The 19,395-nt window shown below is 42.3% G+C and overlaps 2 protein-coding genes across 3 annotated transcripts in view; one reads left to right on the forward strand and one right to left on the reverse strand.

The window, feature by feature from the left end:
* Nucleotides 1-780: 780 nt before the first annotated feature.
* KCNS2 (potassium voltage-gated channel modifier subfamily S member 2) lies at nucleotides 781-7,851 on the forward strand. Of its 2 annotated transcripts, none has more exons than XM_054287783.1 (2): nucleotides 781-854; nucleotides 1,381-7,851. In XM_054287783.1, the coding sequence occupies exon 2, from the start codon at nucleotides 1,418-1,420 to the stop codon at nucleotides 2,849-2,851; it is 1,434 nt and encodes a 477-aa protein (XP_054143758.1). In that variant the 5' UTR covers nucleotides 781-854; nucleotides 1,381-1,417; the 3' UTR covers nucleotides 2,852-7,851. The 2 variants fall into 2 exon arrangements, with proteins under 2 accessions (XP_054143758.1, XP_054143842.1); XM_054287867.1 differs by lacking the exon at nucleotides 781-854 and adding an exon at nucleotides 967-1,023.
* Nucleotides 7,852-16,202: 8,351 nt separating this feature from the next.
* Nucleotides 16,203-19,395, reverse strand: part of STK3 (serine/threonine kinase 3) — a 125,850-nt gene continuing 122,657 nt past the window's right edge. The window contains exon 11 of the mRNA XM_054288431.1: nucleotides 16,203-19,007. Coding sequence (XP_054144406.1) covers nucleotides 18,849-19,007 — 159 coding nt within the window. The 3' untranslated portion in view covers nucleotides 16,203-18,848. The remainder of the gene's footprint in view (nucleotides 19,008-19,395) is intronic.

Genomic DNA, 19,395 nt, shown 5'->3' on the forward strand with positions numbered 1-19,395 from the left:
CCGTTGTCAGCCTCGGCAGGGACCCTGCTCAGGCACCACAGCGAGGACCCGCGGGTGCCATGGGCGGGCGGGGTAGCGGCGCCCGCTCCCCCGGGCCCTTCCCGGCAGGGTGAGGGGGAGAGGGGCGGGGGCGGGCGACGCCCGTCGGCAGAAGGTCCGCGGGTGCTCGGAGCCACTGCGGCCGTGGGTGGGCGTCCCCCGTCCCCCCTCGGGAGGTTGTGCCGCTCGGAGCCGGCGTGAAGCAGGATCGCGGCGGGGAGGAAACCCGAGTTTGCGGCGCCGCTGCCGCCGGTGCGCGGGGGCAAGAGCGAGCGGAGGCACCTCCGGCACACCGGCTCCGCCGGGCCGCCCCTCCGCAGCCCCGGTGCCCACCCACCCGGCCCGATCGCTGCCGGCGGGGTCGGGCCGGGGGTAGGGGGGAGCGGCGGGGGCGGGCGGCAGCCGCGGGGGTCGTCGCCATGACGAGCGGGCGTGCCGCCGCCTCCCGCCGCTGAGCGGGGCGGCCGCTGTCCCTTCAGCACCGCGCGGCCGGCGGGGCCGTCCTGCCCAGCCCTGCCCTGCCCTGCCCGGCACCGGCACCCCCCCGGCACCGGCACCCCCCCGGCACCGGCACCCCCGGCACCGGCATTCCCTGGCACCGGCATTCCCCGGCAGCAGCACCTCTCTGGCACCGGCATTCCCCGGCACCGGCAGCCCCCGGCAGCAGCACCCCTCCAGCAGCAGCACTCCCCCGGCACCGGCAGCCCCGGGCAGCGAGGCGAGCCCTGGCGGCCCCCGCGGGCGGCGGCGATGGCGGGCGGGGGCCGGGGGCAGCAGGGCGCGCCGGCGGGGGGCCGCGGCCGCTGAGGCAGCAGGTAGGGCGGGCGCCGAGAGCCGCGGGCCGGGCGGGCTCCCCGCGGTCGGAGCGGGGCTCCGGCCCCTGAGGCGCGGCGTGGCACGGGACCCCGGGCGGCGGCGGGGGCTCCTGTGTGGCGGGGCCGGGAGGAAATGAAAGGTCCGCGCGGCCCCGGTGGCACAAAGGCCGTGAGTAACGGGGGCTCGGTGGGAGCGACAGCCGCAGCCCAGGTGAAGGGCGAGGGGAGGGACAGGAGCCTGCCGCGGGAACAAAGGAGCCTCCCTCAAGGTCTTCGCTGGGGCGTGGGAGAAAAGAAAAGAGGGAAAAGGGGAGAAACGGGGGCAGAGGGAGAAAAAGGGAGGGAAAGTGAGTGAACAGGGAGAAAAGAGAGAAAAAGGGGGAGAAGGAAAGGAGAGAAGGAGAGAGAGAGAGAGAAAAAAAGAAAAGAAAGAAGCGAAAAAGAAAAGAAAGATCATGAAACATCAATAGGTGAACATGCTGTAGATTTGTTCATTTTGCCAACTTTCTGTGTAATTGAATCCTAGGTTTTCATTCCCTACCCACCTTTGGAAGGAGCTCACTATGACAGGGCAGAGTCTGAGGACTTTATCTGAAGCGAATTTTGAAGACAATGAGATCAGCATCAACGTTGGAGGCTTCAAGAAAAAGATGAGATCCAACACATTATTAAGGTTCCCCGAGACCAGGCTGGGCAAATTGCTGAGCTGCCATTCAAAGGAGTCAATACTGGAGCTTTGTGATGACTATGATGACACCAAGAATGAATTTTATTTTGACAGGAACCCCGAGCTCTTTCCTTACGTGCTACATTTTTATAACACTGGCAAGCTCCATGTGATGGGTGAACTCTGTGTCTTTTCTTTCAGCCAAGAGATTGAATACTGGGGAATCAATGAATTCTTTATAGACTCCTGCTGCAGTTATAGCTACCATGGGAGGAAAATGGAGCCGGACCAAGAGAAATGGGAGGAACAAAGTGACCAGGAAAGTACGACATCTTCTTTTGATGAGATTTTGGCATTCTACAATGATGCCTCTAAATTTGACAAACAGCCCTTTGGAAACATCAGGAGGCAGCTCTGGCTTGCTTTGGATAACCCTGGGTACTCGGTTTTAAGCCGGATCTTCAGCGTCCTTTCCATAGTGGTGGTGTTAGGCTCCATTGTGACCATGTGCCTGAACAGCCTCCCAGACTTCCAGATTGTTGACAGCAACGGGAACACCGACGAAGACCCTCGCTTTGAAATCGTGGAACATTTTGGTATTGCATGGTTCACTTTTGAACTGGTGGCAAGATTTGCAGTAGCTCCTGACTTTTTAAAATTTTTCAAGCATGCCCTGAATTTGATTGACCTAATGTCTATCCTTCCATTTTATATTACATTAATTGTCAACTTGGTGGTGGAAAGTAGTCCGACTTTAGCAAATTTAGGCAGAGTTGCACAAGTCCTGAGACTCATGAGGATTTTCCGCATATTAAAGCTTGCCAGACACTCCACAGGTCTCAGGTCTCTTGGAGCCACTCTGAAGTACAGCTACAGAGAGGTGGGGCTTCTTTTACTCTACCTCTCTGTGGGCATCTCCATTTTCTCAGTAGTGGCTTACACTATTGAGAAAGAAGACAATGAGGGGTTAGCCACCATCCCTGCTTGTTGGTGGTGGGCTACTGTGAGCATGACCACAGTTGGCTACGGGGACGTGGTGCCAGGGAGCACTGCTGGCAAGCTGACGGCATCTGCATGCATCCTAGCTGGTATCCTAGTGGTAGTGCTTCCCATTACACTGATCTTTAATAAATTCTCCCACTTCTATAGGCGTCAGAAGCAGTTAGAGAGTGCCATGAGAAGCTGTGATTTTGGTGATGGCATGAAAGAAGTTCCATCTGTCAACTTAAGGGACTACTATGCTTATAAAGTTAAATCCCTTATGGCCAGCCTGACCAATATGAGCAGGAGTACCCCCAGTGAGCTGAGCCTGAATGATTCACTGCATTAGTGTACGAGTCTGACAGCAGTTTGCATGAGAGCTATCAAGAGCTATGTTTATAAATGTTTTCCTATTTGTCTTTTTTTTTCCCCTAGAAGATAGTGTTGCTGACACTGCACTTTGCACTTGAGAAACTAAAGACATTTCTATTACAAGTTAACATTTTGCACATTTTCATCTTGTTGCATAAGGGTACTGAGTGCTGACTTTTCCATACAAATGTTACCACTTTCATGCCATTACTTCTAGTGGTATAGTGATGATCTGTTGCTTTGTGCATTTTCTCATATGAGCAGAGAAATGAATGTACCCAAGTGGAATAAAAATTCTCAGCTGTGACATGAGTAATGAAAAAATCACCTATCACCTATACTGGTGTCTGTACTAGTATAAGACTTCCCATGCATTTTACAATGGTTTGAAACAGCCACCTGTGAGTCACTGACACGGCAACACTTCTACCTATATTACTGACCAGTGATTCTGATCATCACTTGCCAGAAAACACCTCTGAGTTTGCTTATTCTTGAGAATGTGTGTTAAAATCTGTGTGTTCTTGTTCTGAAATGTTATGTATAATAATATTTTTCAGAATCTTCTGGGCATAGACCTTCCTCTGTTTCCAAGATTAGATCAATACTGAGCCCTCTAAAAAAGGCCACCACTCATTTTCAGATAGCTACATATTCAAACACTACATTTCCACAAGTGACTCTAGGAATGGAGGCCCATCTAGAGCTCTGTTTCCAGAAGGGATCTGCTCACAGCTTGGTCCCAGTGCAGCTGCAAATGTGTTGTATCAGTCCATCAAAAAGGTTTTGAGATTAGACATATGAAGATGTGGGCTTTAAACAATTCGAAGCACCAATGAAAAACTTGGATTTGATTAATGAAGTGAAATATTCCCACATGAGCAGTACAGGCAGCATTTTAGGAACTGACATTCATATACTGCAAAAAGACTAATTATAAAGATGCCATATGTGATGCTGAGATATAAAATCTAATTTTATCAGTAAAGCTTGAAAGCAGGTGTTGATGACAGACAATTCCATTAAAATTTCTGCCAAGGAATCTCTAAGCAAAAAACCATTTTCACTCAGAAAGAAACTCTCAATTTACAGCTAAGGGAGAGTCTAAGGGCCTAAGAAGGGAACAGATAAAGAGCTTAATACTGCACTATCTGTGGGTAGATCCTCCTACCTACTTCTGTGATGTAGTCAATTTTAATCCTTTCAAGGGCTGGCATGTACTTGTTTAAAAAAACAAAACAAAACACGAGAGAACAGATCATATGCAATTTCAAGAGTAATAATGAATCTGCATAGAGTTGGTTTTTGAGTGCTCAGTTTCCTCCCTTACGCAATTGTACAGAGATCAAACACTTGTAGTCAACAGGCAGAAGCCACTGCTGCCCTCTTTTTACATCTGTGCTAGAAAACAAACTACTGGCACTCAGTGGGCAGAACAGCATTTCTCTTCAGATCCTACTGCTTTTCCATTCCATTCATTACATATAATGTTCCAATTAATTTTTTGTTAGTTTTACTTGTGAAGACTAGAGAGGTGCAGAAATTAAATTCAATCTAGTTAGAAGAAAAAATACTAAAGCTGAAATTGTCTTTTTGGAAGACTGTGTTTTTAAACCATGACAAAGGGTGGCTCAACCAACAACATAAAGCAAATATGGTATGAATAGGTAATTGCCTCATTAAGGCTATTAGAGGTTGCAGCTTGGTCTGGATCCTTTGATGCTGTATCAGCTCCACGTAAAAAACCAGAAAGCTGAGCACCCAGGATCACATTTCTGTTTGCCCAGTGATCTGTGACAGAATACACAGTGTGAAATAACTTACTCTCCCTCCCACCACCATTTCTGTTGGACACCCTCCCCTCACATCAGTAGCTGATTTAGGCCATGAAGTGTGAGGGGAAAAGGTCATTTCCAACCTTACCAATTTCCAACAGAGCCTGCACAAGTTATAAGTCAGTTGGCAAGCCATTGCTTGCTGTCCCTGAGACTGAAAGTGTCATACACGTGGTCCTGAAGGCAGACCTAGATTGCCTGAATTTGGTGACCAAACTTGAAACATTTTGCTAAGGTTTACACTTCTGGATAGGGCCAGTTAAATTCCATTTCTGCAGACTCCCAGGCATAAATTCAGCATTCCTGTCCCTGATTCATACTGCACATGTGTAAGCTATGACACACCCACAAACAGGCACCTGACACACGGAGCAGCGTGAGGTCACCCCTGGAACTGAAACACGAAGAAAGAAACAAGGCAAGGAAGAGGTGGGCATGGGCAGCACATACCCTCCAGTCAGGTTACATGCTGCAAGGTTTGCAATTCTCTCACTGATGCAAAGGACACTGCAAACTCTGTTGGGTGGGGCTTTTGGAGAACTCAGCTCCAAGCAGTGGTTTTACCTCAGTTTCATAAGCAGTAGATTTACAGAGCTGAAAACCAGAGACTTTGAGACCAGTTATTTGGTGAGCCCTGTAGACTTGCCAAAGAGCCACAAATTCCCTCAGCTGTTGCTTGTTAAACATTGCAAAGGTTGGATTTAACTTTGCAACACATCATTTCAATAACCTGTAGCTTATCTTATGTTCTAGATTTATTATTATTTGTAGGGCTGATGTTCCGTCATTTCTGCAAATATTGACTGGAACATGTTCAAATTGCATTTCACTAAAGAAAATGAAATACCCAAGGAATTCCAACTTTTATTGTACTGGTTGAAAGGAATTTTCATTATTGCATTTTTATATAAGTGCTTTTGATCAAAGACACTAAATAAATAAAGTACTGAAATTTAAGATGTTCTTATTATCATGGCAATTACTTTACACAGTGCACAGGAATTCCTTTCATAAACTTAACTGACTCCATGTTAAAAGTAGTCACATTTTTGCTCCCCCCTCCTCCTGAAGACCATTCCAGAGCTGTGCTGCTCTCCAAGGCTTGCACAACTTTTAGCACAATTTTATTAATGGCTGCTTTTTACTGGTATTTTTTTTCTTTTGCCAACACTGTTCTTTAGCTTAAAAATTTCATTTTCCTCTTAGCGTATTTATAGACAGCAACCATATGGCCTTACATACGTATTTTCACAGGTTTATACCTCTCAAGCTTCCTTTTAGTTTTCTTTTTGCAAGTCCTGTTCTCCTGGCCACGCTAGGGGATGTAGCCCTTTTTTTGCATTACTCCTGCTTAGATTTATTAAGTTTGAGCATTGGACAGTACTGTACAGCAGTTTTAATATTTGCTTATGGCTAACAGAATTTTTTACTGAGCAGAATAACAATTTAATGATTTCAGAAACATTGCTGTCTTAGTTGCCCCCAAAATATCTAGGTAAGGAGAACAGGTCACATCTTTCCTGCCATTTTATGAAGTAATGTCTATTCTAGGGCTCAGTGCAGTAAGTGCTGCAAAAACTTATCTCTCATTAAATAAAAGCTACAGGAAAATGTTTACTTTACACTTTGAAGAAAAAATGCAATCTCTCCAAAGGTTCACAGGGGGGAAGAGACTTTCTGCACAGTCAGTACTTTTGCCAGATTTCCTCACTCACTGCTGTGTGAGAGCAGGGCATCTGCACTGCCACACACCACTGGGTCAGGGCTGAAGGATGAGAGCACTAACTGCCCACTTTGTCCAGAGCTGGTCAGGAATCTGCTCAGTATGGATGTGCAGTTTTCTGAAGAACATTGCAGGAGCCTGTGCTCCTCCTACCTGTGACAATCACCTTCGTGGCACCAGTGAAAATGCTGTGCCCACTCCCTTTCAACTGAGAGCTTTGTATCATTTAAATGAGAATTGTGGTAATATTTCAAATGAGGTAATTCGCTTTATTGCAAGGAATAAACTGTTAGAGAATCTGGATTTCTAGTACAAATCTAGGGTATTATGAGAGTCAGAGATGCCCTTGAGAAGCAAAATGTTACATTATGTTCCTGAGATGTAAAATCTATATATAGATTGTGATTAAGCTTTTTATGTATGTTCAGATTTTGTATTATTGCCTGGTTTATTACTCATTTGCTTTCATCAGTTGCTAATTCTCTCTTTCCCTGCAGACTTTCCATTTTGAAAACAGACTGGTTTTTCCTCCCATGTTATATAGAGCATGGGCCACTTCCACTGCAAACTTAAAACCAAAAAACTTTGCATTTAGTTTTCCAAATTTAATACCTCCAGTAATTGTACCTTTTTGTATAGAACTTTACAAGACTGCAAGGAACTACTGTATTTGGTGCTCTTTGTACTGTGTGTCTTGTCCCAGTAGTGTGTAATGCACTAAATAACTCAGTTTTGTGCCACAAAAAGGAAATTAAATGCATAAAAAATTATCTTTTACCAGAGATCTAAAACTGATTTAAGTTTCAGGACATTCTGAGTAAATATTATAATCAGAGAAGCCTGAGTCTCATTGTGCAGATAAGTTTTTTTAAACATGCACATCAGGCTAGATTTCTATTCTTAGAAAGGCTCTTAATTGGTGGTTGTGGTGGGGAACCCACATTTTTCAGTTGAACAAACAGTACAAGCCTCTTGTTCTCTACCTGACAGATTAGGGACTAAACAACATACCACCAGCATTTGTAGGCACTAAATCAACTTGACACGACCTTTCATCTCTTCCAAAATAAGCCCCATCCCTAGAGGCCCCAGCTGTGCACATATAAGCAGCAGAAAGCCCCTGGAGTAACTGCTCCTGCTGCGCTGGCTATCCATTTCCTCCCACAATGCTCCTGACTTTAATCTACCTTTGATGGTGCTTTCAAACAACATTCAGCCCAAGGCACCAGTCATATCCCTTGGTGAGGTGTTTTGCCAGAACTGTTCTTTTCTCATTATGTTATTCTTATTTTCTTTTCCAATTTATGCACCTGGCTTCCCATTAAGTTACATCAGAAATTAATTTGATCTCCTGTAACTAACTTTCAAGTTGCACACTATTCAGACAGGATAAAAGAATGTTCCCATCTGATTTCTGAAGCATTTTTTTACTGATTCTGCCTTTTTACTGAAAAAAAATATTTTTGCTTCTCATCTGAGAATAATTTACAGGGTTAAAAATAGAGCAATGGGTAATACATTATTCAAAGCAACAGTTCTACAGAGCAATCACTGAAGCTGCTAAGAAACATAACTCTCATTAAAAATTGTGGATCTCTTCACCCCTCAGATATAAAATTACGAGTTGTCAAGTGGAGGAAGCAACCTCCAAACAGTCTAGAAAGTGTTTCCCAAGATCACATGACACTGCTGGCAAAGGTCTGGCTCTGGAATTTATTTGGCCTGCTGGAAATGAGGATGGAGAATCATCTCACAGGTGTTGGGACTCACGCTGACCTCCCACTGCAGAAATTTGTTTGCCTGACGTCGCCTCACCCTTTACACACAACCCTAAATCATGTAAGTCCTCACTTGGATAAACACATGAATTTGCCATAAGAGGCAGTGGCACAAATCCAGCATTTCAGCTTCACAGAAGTGCAAAGAAACATCAGCACCTCCCACTCTTGCTTTTTTCCTTTAAGGGTACTAATGGGCTCTGGCTTCTCACAAATCCCTGTTCAGATATAAACAGGGCTAAGTTTTTCAGGAATTGGACAAAGACTGCTATAAATCTGACAATTCCTTCTACAGATCTAAAGCAGCCCAAGAGCTGCCCATTTTCAGATGCACGGTCCAACATCTGCTTGTTGTCACCCAATGTGCAGATGTTCTGTGTGGTGCAAAAGTCTGTGTAGCTTTGAGCAGACAATTCCACTGATGATGCTGTTGACTTTCAAAGAAAACTCTTCATCTTACTTGGAAGATGAGTGGTACTCACACAGCAGCTCAGTTTGCTTGCCAGCAGCTGCTGTGCTGCCCATCCCGAGTCCTGTACCTCCTGCTTCACCCTCTCTGTCTGCCACAGCCTGATGTGGCTATTCCTGCAGCCTCCATGACATATGAGAAAAAGTGATGTGCTGGGGTTGTAACACAGCAAAATGGGGGTTTGGAGTTCCTGAATTAGGAACATCAATCCCACTAACTTTCAGTAGGAATTATCCTTTCAAATTACTATGCTGTTTTGAAATTCATGTTCCATCCCATTCTAGGAAATGTTCTGAATACTGACACCCTACCATAGCCCCATTAAGGAACATCCATTTGATTACCATTAGGTAAATTCTAATTTATTTCCATTGTATCAGTGCCTAGGCATGTCAGACTATGGGCTAGCACCTCCCTGTGTTAGGTTTTCCAAGTATGGCAGAAAATTGTGGTATACTTTTGGGAAAAATCTACTCTCTATGTTATTTCATTCTTCTTTCCATACCAAGGCACACCTTCCTACTGCCACAGTTGGCATGATCATTTTTTAACATTTTGATCCCTTCCCCATTGAAGGAAGAAGCCTGGATGTATTTTTCTTTGGTGAGCTGGTTCTCAGCATTCCCTGTGGGAGCATGCTCTGAAGAAGACAGCTGAAAGCAGGGTAGAGGTGATGCCACTTGCAAGCACCTTCCAGAAGAGTGGCTTATCCCCATCCTACTCACCTTTTGTGTCTCCCCCTCTCTTGCAGGGTCAGCAGAGAGGCAAGGCAGGCCCCACAACAGGGACATCTCAACCAGCCAAAGTCAGGATGCAGCTCCTTCTTCAATCCTTCCTTCCTCAGCCTGGCAAGTGAACTACCAGGCCTGACAGTTGATTTTTGCAAGGGACATCTCAGCTGCAGTATTGAAAGTGCTTTATAAATATAGGGAAATTTTGCTTATGATTTTGATGGCAAAAATGCTTGGGCCTTCCTTATACATTGATGAGGGCAGCCCCACTCCTGGCTCTCAAATTCCCCAAACTGGAACTGTACTGGTGCTCTCCCCAGTGCTACCAGGGCACTGCTGGAGAACACAAAGGATTCTGCCTCATGTGAGGCAGAGTAACACAGCATTGGCCCATCCACCAGCACAGAAAAAAACAAATATGCTTCCTCACACTCAGCAGGAGCCCTAGAGCACCGAAACAATTTAACATGTTGGGAAAGGAACAGAGGTGACAGGTGCATTTGATTTCCTTGGGAATCCCTTTAGATTCAGAGAAAGGTCAGTCTAGACATACCAAGAATACAGAAGAAAAAGTCTTTGCTAGACAGCTAATGATACCTGAAACAAAACACCTGACAATTTTCCATCCTGAGAAAGCAGTATTATAAAGCAAAGTGCATCTTTTCATCTTCCCAGAGAAGATGAGAGGAAAGCCATAGGGAATGAAAAGTTAGTCTGTTTCTGTTCTGGGCTTTTAAAATAAAGCATTAATACAATGCAGCCCAGAAAAGAACAAACCTGAAGGGAAAACAAAGCTGCAACTGAACAGTGTTTCAATTCTTTCCTCGCAAAGTGCACAGGGCAGTCATGTCTTGCATGGTCTCATTTAGAGATCTGCACCAAAAGTCAGAGCCCACCTTCCAAATGTTTCAGCTTCAAATTTCTACACACAGCCAGGAGTGTTAGACATATCCTCACCTGGGTCACCAGCAAGGTAAGGCCATGCAGGTTCTGTCACTTGCTGTGATGAGGGAACACAGCAGCTGCCCATTCAGCCCCGAGCAGCCTCGACCCACTGATCAGGACAGAAGCTGGGAGACAGCTCAGAAATACAGCACTAGCTCTTCTAAAAAAGCCTGAATGGTTGCTCCTCGTGCTAGAGCAAAGAGCTGAACTAAACAGCTCACATTAGTCAAACACTGTGCAAATAAGACTTTCTCCTACTCTAGCTGAAAGATAGGACCAAACTGTTGAGGTTTTTGTGGAGGCAGTAACTGAAGACAAGTGCTATGAGATGTATAAACTTATGTCAGTTGATGGACTGAATAAATCAGCTCTAGCTACACTTAAAAGGCTTCAAAATTATACTTATTCTTGGAATAAATTTGCATTAAAATTTGGGATGCAGGATTACTGTATTGCTGGTCCTATCATCCTAGAGATCCTCAATTCCTTACTTATTCTAATAATTACATATTTGGGGGCTGTTTAAACATCTGCTTGTCAACAAAATTATAATTACACTAACTGGGAGAAACAGGCTTCTTGGGTTTGTTGAATCTAATACAACACTATTGCTATTGATTTTATCCACGTTATATTGTGGAATGTAAACAGCCTCAAAAACAAATCTATTTTTATAAAAGCTGAGCAATCAGTGGTGGATGTGTTTCCTTAGCAGGAGAGATACCCACATACCTATAGTGGGTTATCAAATTGCTTTTGGTTGTTTTAGAGTTTCTAATGGAATGAGAGACTCTTGGAATGAGTCAGAGCAATATTTCAGTTGTATTTATTGAAAATTTATTGAAATACTGAACCAGTACTCATCACATCAGAGAATTCTGTTAACTTTCTGAGGTAAATCAGATTTAGACTAAGCAATTGTATGTGTATATAAATTGGTGCAGTGCTGAACATTAATACAGTCACCCCATTATCTTCTGAACAGTGTCAAGTCCATTTTCTGTAAAGATCAACTAACAGGAAAAGCAACCCAAAATTTCTTCTGGACTTCAGGAAAAGTTATTTTATTAATTGTACTTACAAGTGAAGCATTTGACTTGTTTCTGCATTTTTAATACAAAACACTTTGAAAAATTCTAGTCTTCTTTCAGCAGGAAAAATTGGTATATGACAAATAAATACGACTTATCTAGACTGAAATAACAGCTGCACTTTTAAAAGAATCTCATGCTTTTGGATATGGTTGCTATGAAAAATGTACTACTACTTAATCCTTCCTCAAATAATCTCTGACCTCCATAATCTCTGGACTATGACACCTGTTTTCATGTGCAATGAGAGATCAAAAGGACACCTCTTGCTGTTAAGCCCATATACCCCACTGTACTGCAATAAAAATGAAATATCAATTGATGCATCACACAAAAGGCTTAGTGTCAAATAAATCAACTCAAAAGCTTTTGGTATCCCTCTTTGATGTATTTGCTGCGAGGCTTTTTTTAACAGCAACCATGCAGGCCTTGGGAGCCAGGAGGAGTGCAAAGCAGCAGAAAGATCTGAATAGGGGAAAAGAAATAGTGCTGGAAACATCTGAGGGCCACAGCCACCTTCTCATGCATCAATCCTTCCAGTGGCACCGAGGGAATGAAAGGAGGAATGCGGGGGTAGGGTGCTTGTTTCTGGGCACACCTGTATGCAGCAAAGGAACAGCTGTGAGAATTATACTGGTCAGCTCCAAATACTGTACAGGGGAGTGAAACAGGACTGGGAGGACTGAGCTTTTCTCTGGGAGAAGCTAGGGAGAGATACTGCAATATCTGTCCTCAGAAGAAATATCCACAAAGAGAGAAAACCAGTTTTTAGTAAACATGTGGCCTAATTAATTTGACAGAGGAAAATATATGCAGGTACATTAGCATGTGGCCGTATATTTACAAATTTAATTTCTGTAGCTGTGATACCTAAAGAAAAAATTTTAAAGGATGCTGGGGTTTGCAGTGCCATGGTAAATGGTGAATGCCAATAATGTTTCCCCCCATTGTGACAGAGAGAAAATCTGTATTTGAGCCCAGAATCAGATTACAGTTTAATTCCTTCCAGTGTCTTCTTGCTGCCTGGGCAGCTCCCTACTTAGTGCCCAGTTCATCCCCTCTGAATTTTCTGTGGCCTTTAGAAAGGCTTGTTTGCACCAAACAAGTACCAGCACCAGGCAAGAACTCTGGCTGTTTGCCAACAGCACATGAAAAATTCCTGCTCCTACCATCACTTCTGGCAAAGCTAAAGCCAGCACCCACAGTAGGAACTTGGGAGGCTGAGGAAAAGTGCTGATGCACTAAGGAAGGTCCTGGCACAGGGCATGGAGAGGTTGTTAGCTGAACTCTTCCACTGCACTGAGATCACTTCCTAAATATTTTTTGTACATCAATAAAAAATAGACACAAGGAACTTTATCTTTCCCAAGGGCCATGGGCCATGCTGCAGTCCAGCCAACCAAGTAAAGCATCAACAACTGTTTGCCACCACAGCATGGCTTTGTCCCTGAGGTAACAGCTGGCTCCTCCAAGGCTTCCCAGACCACAGGCATTGAATTGAGCTCAGTGCTGCCCTGCTGGGGATCAACAGCTTCCAGGCTCACACTGCTCTCTGAGCAGAGCAGGGCTCCCTGCCCTGGGTTGGTTCCTCACGCTCTGAAGGAGCCCCAGTGCCCGGCAGGGAGAGGAGCAGGGGCACAGCAGCGGCTTCCAGCAGGGCACAACACTTACAGGACATCCTGAGCAGCGGCACAGCTCATCCAGCCCTCCAATAAAACCACCTCCATCCATGTCTGCCCAGAGCTGGAGCATGCAAAGTCTCTCCATGCACAGACAAACGTCTGCCATCAGAAGCGTCTGTAACCCCAAAGAAAGGAGGAGAAAACACCCCCACTTTGGTGACTTTGATTAGGTTCTTTTTCATTTTTATTTACTTGGCACTGTTATGGTATGTTTCCATTTATATAAAACTTTAAAAAAATTAAAACTTCTGTCTTTAAAGTAAAAACAGGATGAATAAAGCATGAACATCGAAGACAATAAGCATTGATGGAAGAAAATCAGATGTGAAACATCAACACAGAGCAGTAAGTTGTACAGATGACTACCTGATTTGCTTTTTTCAGCCAACGCATTTTTCCTCACATCCACAGTTAGCCTCATAAGCCACCTGGCCAGCTGCAGATGCCATATTCTTTTTCTTCTGTCCCCAAAGAAAACTTTTAAAAATTGTTTCTTTCTTCCTGTTTCTGTGGCAAACACTACTCTTCTCCAACGCAGATGACTCTCTGAAGGCCTAGTGAAATGAAGTGTGAATCTGTCCTGAGGACTGTGTAGCAAATAATGGAAAAAAGTATAAAGCATCTGTTGGTCTGGGACTAACAATTATTCTGAAAGATTTGCTCAGAATCTGAACATCCCATCCTTTCAAAGAAAGGAAAAACAGGACAGCTGAGACTTCAGTTGAGAAGAGAATAAAAGCTCTTGCTGACATTTGCATGTGCCCACTATGTGCAAAGGACACTTGGCTCAGGGGATGCTCCTAAAAAGTAATGCCCACATTCATTTTCCTGAGCAGGAGGAAGAGAAGGAGGAAAATATGGGGAATTTTCACATATGCTTTAAAAATGCTAAGAAATTAAACCAAATCAAAATGGATGAGAGCACACCATGTAAAAGATAGGCCCTTTCCAGAATGAATGCACTGAACAAAGAGGAGAAACACATTTTGTGAAAAAGTATTTCACAAATGCAACTTAATAACTTCACACTAAGCCATCAACGTAATTAGGCTTTCTCCAAAAAGCTTAAGCTATTAATTGGCTTATTAATATCCATTTGGCACAACACAATCATGAGAAACAACATGGGCTATGCAGGATGTGTCCAAGGCTTTCATTGTCAATAGTGGGCACGGCACTGCCGCATCACGGCCTGGCATGGAAATATCCCACAGCAAACTTCCCAGCCAGCTGCATGACACAGGCTCAAATTGCACCAGGGCAGGTCTTAATTTGGTATTGGGAAAAAATTCTTCACTGAAAAGATTGTCAGGCACTGGAACAGGCTGCCCAGGGAAGTGGTGGTGTCACTATCCCTGGACGTATTGAGGACACGTGGATGCTGCACTGAGGGCCATGGTTTAGTGTGGAGTTTGCAGGGCTGGGTTAACACTGGACTCGATAATCTTAGATCTATTTCAAGCTAAATTATTTAACATGCATCACTGCCTTTGGAAACACAGAAAGAAATGTCACTGTAAGCTGGACTCCAATTGAAGAATTTTCACATATTTAAGAATGCAAAGAAATAAAGACTTTCTTACTTCATGAGGTCTTTCTGATGAGCTTTATAACCAGGTATACACTTAAGAAAGAGTAACCCTCAGCATACCACACTGATAGAGCCATATGCAGACCAAGTGCTTCACAGAAGTTGTACAGTACACATTCTGCTTGGAAGCACCAGTGCCTTTCCCTGGTGAGTCAGGCTGTCCCATGTACCTGGGCAGGGATTCACTCACCATGAGCCATAATTATATCTGAAATTTGAACACACTGAATGGAGAAGCAGCCCAAAGCCACTGTGCATGCTCATCAAAATACACTGTGCAATGCAGATAAGCTATTTTTTGCTGTAAATAAGTAGTAAATAATTACAATATCCAATAAATGTCAGATTAATTCAGATTAGCATCAAATTTTTGTGACTTCAAACATACCGTGGTTCACTAAGGAGCATCAGTCATGAGCTCCTTTTACTGAAATGTATTTGTGGGTAAGTTATTAAGAGAATAATTTTAAAAAATCAGAAGAAACAGGTAATGGAATTATATTCCAGACATTAAATGTAGCCACTTTTCTACTCAAGTCTATTCATTGCCTACTGGTTTTCTAGTGTCATGAGAACAACAAAGGAACAACTTACACCCCTTATGTCCACTAGCACCTCCAAGTTTAAGAAGACAGCCAAGATATTTGAGTGATGCTCAGCTGTCTCAGGATTCGGCCTTCAGCAACATCAGATTGCAGAGAGAAGACTTCCACAGAGAACTGAGGATTTCTGGCCTGATCCATTTTCATGGGATCCTCAGACTTCTAATTCTTGCAGCACTGTTGTGATCTGGAAAAATCCTTTCCAGAGCTGACTTTGAGAGACGTGGGTTTCTGTGCTCACAGTGTTACAGAAAGGAAACAAAGCATGAGGGATGACTACGGAAATGAAAATTAATGATTATTATTAAGATCATTTTGCTTCAGTTAGAATGAACAAGTCAACAATTATACAGGAAAAATTAGCTTTTATTAAAAATGTTTAGTAATAAGCAATGATTTCCCAAAATTGTTTTAACTTACTAAACCTAAACATACAAAGTCAGAAGCAAACAAGAAATTGCTTGGTTAAAATCTTATTGAAGGTTAACTTGTCAGTAGTTCTATTAGATTTCCTGCAAGGCTTGCTTTTAAAATATCTTATTTATTGTTCTATTGGTTTTCCTTTACAGAGATGCTCATCCTCCAGTAGAGATGTGTAGTCAACAACATGGATGATTTGATTCATTTATACAAACAGAGGAAAGAAAAAATGATTTGCATCCATGTCTGAGCACAATGTCAATGCTTGCAGAGGATTCAGAGGTCCCTATGCTGGCTGCTGAAGCCCAAGGCAGCTCTTACACTGACTGCAGTTTGCACCATACCAGAATGGCAACATACCAATTTCATATTAATTTATGAAAGTATTCTTTGGTCATAAACATCCTGTACCTCCCCAGTTTACAGTGCATCAGATGCTACTTTCCATCCTTTTCAGTAGCTTATTTTATTTGTTTTATTCATGCCATTCAGATTTTCCTCATGCATGTATATTCCATTTCTGTGTGCATGCATGTGCACAAAGTCTGAGTTGTTTCTATGTAGACACATCAGGATAGAAAAAAAGGATGTCATTTACCTTCTGATAGCTTTCAGATGTCAGACTGCAACAGCTCTAGTCTAAAATAGCCTTTTATTGGAGTCCCCACGGGATACACAGTTCATCTTTAGGGTACCACATTACTGAAGTTTTCAAAATACACAAAATAAGAAATTTGTGATCCTGTTATATTCTTGTCTATTACACTGTAAAGCCACATTATTCAAACTCAAAGTTTTATTTTTGGTGGGAAAAGTTTAAGATTGAGTAAGGGAAAATCTAGCTGCTGAGAATGCAAGTAAGAGTGTCTAGACAATGATACTGTGCTTAAAAGGCACACCAAGAAAAGGCAAGCTAGGCTCCTCCCCTGATGGTTTAAACCTGCTCTATATTTTCTCTTTTATATATATAGATATGAATATATATGTGTGTACATCTACACAAATCAATGTATGAACACACACCTTTGAGCTTTTGAGAACAGAAAGTCCAAGAAGTAGAAATTACTTTAAATAAATAAGAACCACAGTAATAGGGGGAAGTTGGTGCTGTTATTTTTTTCCTGCATTATGATTATAATCGAATGACACAATGATATGTTTATACCATTTTTTACTTTACATCATTTAGTTGTATAAATGTGAGGCGTAGGACTACCAGGTGCATTTTATCTTGCCTAAAGTAATTTTTATGGATCTTCTGTGTTCTTGCATTTTCACAAGGAATGGTCACTGCTCTAAGAAGTATGAAGAGAGTTGAGGATAAGGACGTTCTAATAATCACAATTAGGATTTATTTGCCTCTAGGGTTTACATGTCAGAGCGTGGTGTGCATGCAAACACACAGAGAATGACAAGGACAGCGACGGCTGGATACGGCTCAAACCCAAGCACTGGTACCAGCATGGCTGGAGAATGCTGATCCTCTAACAACTTTTTGTTTCCATTGGCATAAGCTTTGTGACACAATGCATCATTTCCAAAATTGGAATTATTCCATCTAAATGGTCCACATATGTTGACAATTAATGTTAAGAGGTATGAGATGATTACTAACTTCCAGAAAACGTTTAACAGAAGATGCCCATACAGTAGTCACCATTAAAATTTAACAGCTGAAGGCTGAATGTAAAAATCTTTTCAGCTGTATTGTTTAAAGAAGTATGACTATCACAGTGAAGTTATTTACATACAAGGCAACGATAGTAAAGATTTCAATACAGAACACAGCAGATTGTTTAGAGAGTGGATCACATTTTCTGCGAAGTCTGAAATATTTCTTACAACGTTGTAAATTCTATCAATAGATAGTCAACAACATAAACCAGACAAGAACTTATAAAAAGCTATTAAGAGCTTGGTCCTGCATTTCTGAGTCCCCAAAATCTACCAACAGAAGACTATAGGAATTTTGAATGTTTAGCAGTTGCAGGACAAACCCCCCAGAAAACTATTAAATGTTGCTTCTTTTCTGTACTTATTAAATATAAGTATTCAATTTATTTTCTTTGGTTTTTAAATTACTATCCCTTTGTAGCTACAATATGAAAACAAACAAACCCCAAAGCACTAATAATTCCCCTCTCCCCTCAAAACAGTGATTAAAAAAACCCCAAATGAAACAAAAAACATATCCAGAAAGTGTAGCTGTTACTTCATTATAAAACTACCGTGCAAAATAGAGGTTTATACTGGTCAGAATTGCAATAGCAATTGGAAGTTTACACTTAAGGAGTGACTGTAAGTATTGCTTCTCCTGAATAACAAAAATTAAAACTGATTAGGCACTTGTTTTCTTGTTTAATGACAGCTGACTCAGTGTGCGTACAAATGACAGAAATCCTCTCTCAAAGAATGCTCTGTAGTGTAACAACTGTACTCTACAACAGTCCCTGATTCAGGAGAGCAGAAAAACATGTGCCTATTACTTACTTTATTCCTAAATTTTACTGCTATGAATGGGCTGGATACATGTTCAAGTGCTGCCCTGAATCAGGATATGTGTTGAATTTGGAGTTTTAAAAGATACTACAGTGGTGAGCAGCTTTTCATTATACTACAATAGCAAGTTTATCTAATTTGACTCTGCTCTCCACAGTATTATCCTAATACTTCCCAACAGAAAACAGGCATAAAATAAATAAGATAACCAAAGATTACATAATAAATATGCTACTATGTGGGAGAAAAATACATTGCAATATAAGGCTCGGTAGTGTTGCACAATCAAGAAAACATTCCAGGTGCTCCAAAACACAACTCCCAATGTACAACACCAAGTTATCCCTACCCACCTGAAAAAGATTGGGAAGTAACAGATTAACCTTCTATTACATTAAACATCTGAAAATGCAAACAAGTGGTAAAGTGTTTTGCTGCCTTTGCAGAACACCATATGAATATTCTTGAGTGCTGCAATTGTCGCTGCTGATGAAGGAAAATTTAACAGATTGGATTTTTGAAAACTCTCATAATCAAATTCCTTCTGGCTTACAAAGTTACCAGTGTCCATACTGACTCCTAGTATTATGTTTGAAAGGAAAACAAACTCAGAAATTTTGCTGCCTCCGTTTCTTTGCATCCATTGCATCTAGGATAGGTTGCCTCTTTGCAGTGTACCTCTGGCGAAGCTCCTCAATTTCTCGTTCCATCATAGGGTCCAAAGCCTTTAGTCTCATCTGTAATTCTTCTAAACTCAGATTTTTTAACTGCAAAACAACCAAATAAAAAGTATTAGAAACTGTTTTCAACAAAAAAGAAAATCATTGCCTTTCATAAACCTTTAATTTATTGCATGGAATCATCTGCATTTAAAATGTGTTCTTTGTAGGCCTATGTGTTTTTTTCCTGATGTAATTTAGTGCCATTCTGCATTTCTCTTTTGTTAGAATTGCCCATGCGCCATTCAGTCACATTATTCACCAGTGTGAAAACAGTCAACAAATTTAAAATAGTCCATATAATTTCCTCTTATGAAAGGGATAATCTTTATTTTGTTTGCAAATAATCTGACATTGTAAACAAGCACAGTACCTAACTCATGGGTAAAAAAACCCAAACTTTTCTGAATCAACTACCAATGAGTCAATACTTCAT

This window comes from Melozone crissalis, unplaced genomic scaffold (genome assembly GCF_028551555.1).
Source record: "Melozone crissalis strain CALT ecotype California unplaced genomic scaffold, PUWL_Pcris_2 ptg000002l_1, whole genome shotgun sequence".
Classification (NCBI taxonomy): domain Eukaryota; kingdom Metazoa; phylum Chordata; class Aves; order Passeriformes; family Passerellidae; genus Melozone; species Melozone crissalis.